This window comes from Pteropus vampyrus, unplaced genomic scaffold (assembly GCF_000151845.1).
Source record: "Pteropus vampyrus isolate Shadow unplaced genomic scaffold, Pvam_2.0 Scaffold302, whole genome shotgun sequence".
Classification (NCBI taxonomy): Eukaryota; Metazoa; Chordata; class Mammalia; order Chiroptera; family Pteropodidae; genus Pteropus; species Pteropus vampyrus.
The window spans coordinates 666,806-672,361 of NW_011889083.1; the positions used below are offsets into that span (position 1 = coordinate 666,806).

General features: G+C 36.5%; 1 gene segment (V, D, J or C); it reads right to left on the reverse strand.

Moving 5' to 3' along the window:
- Positions 1-962: 962 nt before the first annotated feature.
- Positions 963-1,616, reverse strand: LOC111730133. The segment is given in 2 exon segments: positions 963-1,426; positions 1,536-1,616. Coding segments are annotated over 2 exon segments (507 nt in total).
- Positions 1,617-5,556: the final 3,940 nt, after the last annotated feature.

Below are 5,556 nucleotides of genomic sequence, written 5' to 3' on the forward strand. Positions count from 1 at the left end.
TGTATCAGTTAATTTTCACATGCTTCAGCATACAATAATAATTTGTATCAGTTAATTTTCCATAATTATTCTGTTTCCTCTATGGGTAGGAACAATGTATTCTTCCTTTTATTGTCTTGCTATTAGGAAGTGTAGTGTAACAGTCAAGAGGAGCCAGATTATCTGGGCCCCTACATGCTCTGCCAACTAGCCACATACCAGCTGTGTGACTTGGACGAGTGACTGAACCACTTAGTATTTCACCTATTCCATGAGTCAAATATGCTTGATAACAAAACAAACTTTATAGGAGGTATGGGTTAAAAGAGCTAAGATTTAAAGAATTGAGAACTCTAATAGAGAACTTAAACACACACACACTATTAGTTCTGCTGATCTTGGCAGGTTCTCTCTCTTCTTTCACAGGCAGAATCAAGGGTTACCCAATATGGTGGGCTCATCTAATGGTCTCAGTGAATTCGGAGCTCTGTTCTGATGACATCATGCTGGCAGAAACATTTCCCCACACTCCTCAGAAGAACAATATTGCTTCATTCTTAATTTATCCCAGATACCCTAGTGTTTACTTAAATAATTACAATCCTAAACTTTTTCAGGGTGATCTTACAGTCCAGTTGAAAAGCATGAACTTCTTGCCTTTGGCTGATTATTAAACCTAAATTCTCTAAGATTAATTTTCTTAGATGTAGAACAGAACAATAATAATTACATTGCCAAGGGGTTATCTTGAGTATAGACAATAATAATGGTTCCAGCAATTCTCTCTCAGCCTGAAATCTTGACCAATTACTGAAAGTCTCTGGATTATAAGATGATGTACAGTGGCATATCCTGTGTATTCTCAGTCCTCAGAAAAGACCAGTTCATTGGGATATAGTATCAAATAAAGCTTAGAAGCACAATTCCTGGGATCAGCTAGAAGCTAATGTGCAAATATAATCCAATATGGCTTCCTGGAAACCTCAGGAAATGCTGCCGACAAGCTGAGGCTGAGGCCAGGAGCCCAGCCAGGAGGCTGGTTGTGGTTGCCACTCTTGAGAAGGATGTGGGTGGGCACAAATCCAAGGAGGGGATCTTGTGTGTTTTGCCTTAACAGTTCTAGCACTGTGGGACCACCCAGCACAGTAGTAAATGGCCGCATCTTCTTTTTCTATGAAATTTATGGTAAGGATTGAAGTGAGAATTTGAGAATTCTTTCTTGCCTCAACTTTATTGCTCTTCCCACCTTTGGGACTTCGAGCTGGGGATTGTGTTGAGCTCACGCGAATCAGATACTCCAAAGCCTGATTAGGTTTCTGCCAGTACCAGAAAATGACATCCTTTTCAAAACTTGTGCTCGATATCTTGCAATGTATGTCAACACTTTTCTTTACTACTGTGGAAATGGATATCTGGGACTGCTCCACTTTTGATAACCCAAGTACAACTGCATGCAAAAGAAGAGAATTTGCAGTGAACTTGTGATAATATAAGAAATATTAAAGAATTTCTTTGCTCACTCATCCAGACTGACATGGTCAGGGAATGTGACTTACGAGGCCAGAAGGACATGAAGGCGAATGCTTCCAGCAGCGACATTCTGTGGACAGGCTGTATCCTCAAAGAGAAGGCAGGGAAGCAGAGAACTGGTGGCAGGACACCTCAAGTAAGTGGCAGGTGGGTGTGGCCTAAATTGGGGAGAGGGAAGGAAGTGGTGGATCAAGGCAGGATCTTAAGCCTTTAATACTGGCTGCTGGCCTAAGGTCTTTTCCGTGGGTCTCATGCTTGCCCTGTGGATCTCAAGATAGGGATGGTAGTCTCTGTAGGGCTCTTTGGCATAAATGTGAGGGGGCTATGGCTCTACCTTGGGACGAGCTGATGTAAGTCCTCATTGAAGAAACTCAGAAATACAGGGTAAAGATGAAAAGAAAAATGCCCATATTCATATCATCAAGACCAATAAATATTATCTTTGTAGTGTGTTAACTTCTATATTTCTTCTTTGCATATATATGAATGTCAATATGATTTTGAGTACCATAAATATATTTTAAGTTACATGTGGAATATGTACAGAGTTTTGTATTCTTTTTTTAGTTCACTTTATATTCTGAGCAACTTCCCTTGTTGTTGAAGCATTTTTAATGTCTGCATTTATATGCTGTTCATTTTTATCACTTAGAAGCTGCCTGACTCTGAAAATCTCTATCTCTTTGTACCCCAGATTCCACACCTGAAAATAGATGCAGTGATACTAACTACCTGAAAAGGCTATGCAAATTAAATAATTAAAAGTACCTAGTACAATCTCCAGCATGTAGTAAAATTTCAGTAATTGTTAGATATTATTATTAATACCACTATCATATTTTAAAAATTAACTTCCCTAAGCTGTATACCATTTCACTTTCCTCTCAACTTTCATTATTAGAATGCTTTGGTGGCCGTTTTGAATAGTAACCTGGGAAATCAGTCAACATTATTAGTATTTCATTTCTCCACACTTAGAGAACTTTGATTCATCTTTCCTGTCTTTCCTTTTTTTATAGAAAATAATTTATTTGTTTGTTTGTTTGTTTGTTTTATATTTGACCCCCTTTACCTTGTCTACTTCCTCCCCTCTACCCCCCAAACCCTACCTTTTGGTAACCACTAGTCTATTATTCATGTCCATGTGTCTCTGTTTATTTGTCCTGTTCATTTGTTGCTTTTAGGTTTATATCCCACATATAAATGATATCATGTGATTTTCAACTTTTTCTATCTAGCTTATTTCATTTAGCATGATTATCTCGAAGTCCATCCATGTTGTCGCAAATGGCAGTATTTCATCTCTTCTTATGGCTGAGTAATATTCCATTCTATATATGTACCACAGTTACTTTAGCCAATCATCTATCATAGGACACTTCGGTTGTTTCCATGTCCTAGCCGCTGTGAATAATGTAGCTATGAACATCGGTGTGCAAATACCTTTTCAAATATGAGTTTTCAAGTCTTTGGGGTAAATAGCCAGTAGAGGGATTGCTGGATCATATGGTAGATCAATTCTTAGTTTTTTGAAGAACCTCCATACTGTTTTCCATAGTGGCTGTACCAATTTGCAGTCCCCACTAGCAGTGTATGAGGGTTCCTTTTTCTCTGTATCCTCTCAAACATTTATTATTACTTGTCCTGTTGAGTATAGCCATTCTAACAGGTGTGAGATGGTATCTTGTTGTGATTTTGATTTGCATTTCCCTAATAGCTAGCAATATTGAGCATCTTTTCATATATTTGTTGGTCATTTGTATGTCCTCTAGGGAGGAGTGTCTGTTCAGGTCCTCTGTCCATTTTTAGATTGGATTGTTTTTTGTTGTTGTTGCTGTTATTGAGTCGTATGAGTTCTTTGTATATTTTGGATATTAGGCCCATATCGGAGGTGTTGCTTCCCACTTGGATGGTTGTTTCTTTAGCTCGATGGTTTCTTTTGCTGAGCAGAAGCTTTTTAGTTGGATGTAGTCCCATTTATTTATTTTTGCTCTTACTTCCCTTGCCTTTTAGGTCAAATTCATAAAAGTCTCTTTAAGCCTAAATTCCTTGAGTTTAGTTTCTATGTTTTCTTCTATGCATTTTATTGTTTCAGGCCTTATATTCAGGTCCTTAATCAAATTTGAGTTAATTTTGGTGTGTGGCGATAGACAATAGTCGAGTTTCATTCTTTTGCAGGTGGCTTTCCAGTTTTCCTAGCACCACTTATTGAAGAGGATTTCTTTTTCCACTGTATGTTTTTGGCTTTTTTTGTCAAAAATTATTTTCTCATATAAATATGGGTTTACTTCTGGACTCTCAATTCTGTTTTACTGGTCCATGTGTCTGTTTTGCTGCTAATACCATGCCATATTGATTACTCTCGCTTTGTAGCATAATTTGAAGTTCGGCAGAGTGATACCTCCAGCCTCATTCTTTTATCTCAGGATGGCTTTGGCAATTCGGGGTCTTTTGTGATTCCATATGAATCTGATGATTTTGTGTTCTATTTCTTTAAAAAAAAAATGCCAATGAGGTTTTGAGGGGATTGCATTAAATCTGTATAATGCTTTAGGTGATATGGTCATTTTAACTATGTCGATTCTTCCAATCCAAGAACATGGAATATCTTTCCGTTTCTTTGTAACTTCTTCGATTTCTATTAATAGGGTCTTATAGTTTTCATTATATAGGTCCTTTGCATGTTTTGTTAAATTTATTCCTAGATATTTTATTCTTTTTGTTGCAATTGTGAAAGGAATTATTTTTTCCACTTCTTTTTCTGACACTTTGTTATTAGAGTATAGGAACGCTATGGATTTTTGAACGTTGATTTTGTATCCAGAAACTTTACTGCATTTGCTTATTGTTTCTAATAGTGTTCTTGTGGAGTCTTTAGGGTTTTCTATAGAGAGAATCATGTCATCAGCAAATAGTGACAATTTGACTTCTCTGTTTCCTATTTAGATGCCTTTTATATCTTTCTCTTGCCTGATTGCACTCGATAGGACCTTCAATGTTGTATTGAATAACAGTGGTGATAGTGGACAGCCTTGCCTCGTTCTGGATCTTAGAGGGAAGTTTTTCAGTTTTTCACCGTTAAGTATAATGTTGGCTGAGGGTTTGACATATATGGCCTTTATTATGTTAAGGTACTTGTTTTCTATACCAATTTTGTTAAGTGTTTTGATCATAAATGGGTGCTGCATCTTGTTGAAGGCTTTTTCTGCATATATTGATATGATCATATGATTCTTATTTTTTAATTTGTTTTTGTGGTGTATCACATTAATCGATTTGTGTATATCGAACCATCCCTGTGCCCCTGGGATGAAGCCCATTTGATCGTGGCGTATAATCTTTTTAATACGTTGCTGTATTCGGTTCGCTAGTATCTTATTTAGGATTTTTACATCTGTGTTCATGAGGATATTGGTCTGTAGTTTACTTTTTTTGTGTTATCTTTACCAGGTTTTGGTATCAAGGTAATATTGGCCTCATAAAATGAGTTGGGACATATTGCCTCCTCTTTGATTTTTTGGAAGAGTTTGAGGAGAATAGGTATTAAATCTTCTTTGAATGTTTGGTAGAATTCACTGGTGAAGCCATCTGGTCCTGGACTTTTACTTTTTGGTAGGTTTTTGATGATCGTTTCAGTTTTCATACTGCTGATCAGTCTATTTAGAATCTCCAGATCTTCTTGATTCAGTCTAGGAAGATTGTATTTTTCCAAGTACTGGTCCATTTCTTCTAGGTTATTAAATTTGATATTATATACTTTTTCATAGTATTTTTGTATGATCCTTTGTATTCTGCAGTGTCTGTCATAATTTCCCCTTTCATCCTTGATTTTGTTTATTTGTGTCCTTTCTCTTTTTTCTTTAGTGAGTCTAGCCAGGGGGTCGTCAATTTTATTAACCTTCTCAAAGAACCAGCTCTTTGTTGCATTTATTTTTTCTATTTTTTTTGTTTGTTTTCAATTTCATTTATTTCTGCTCTAATTTTGATTATTTCTTTCCTTTTGCTGACTTTAGGCCTCATTTGTTCTTCTTTTTCCAGTCTTTTTTT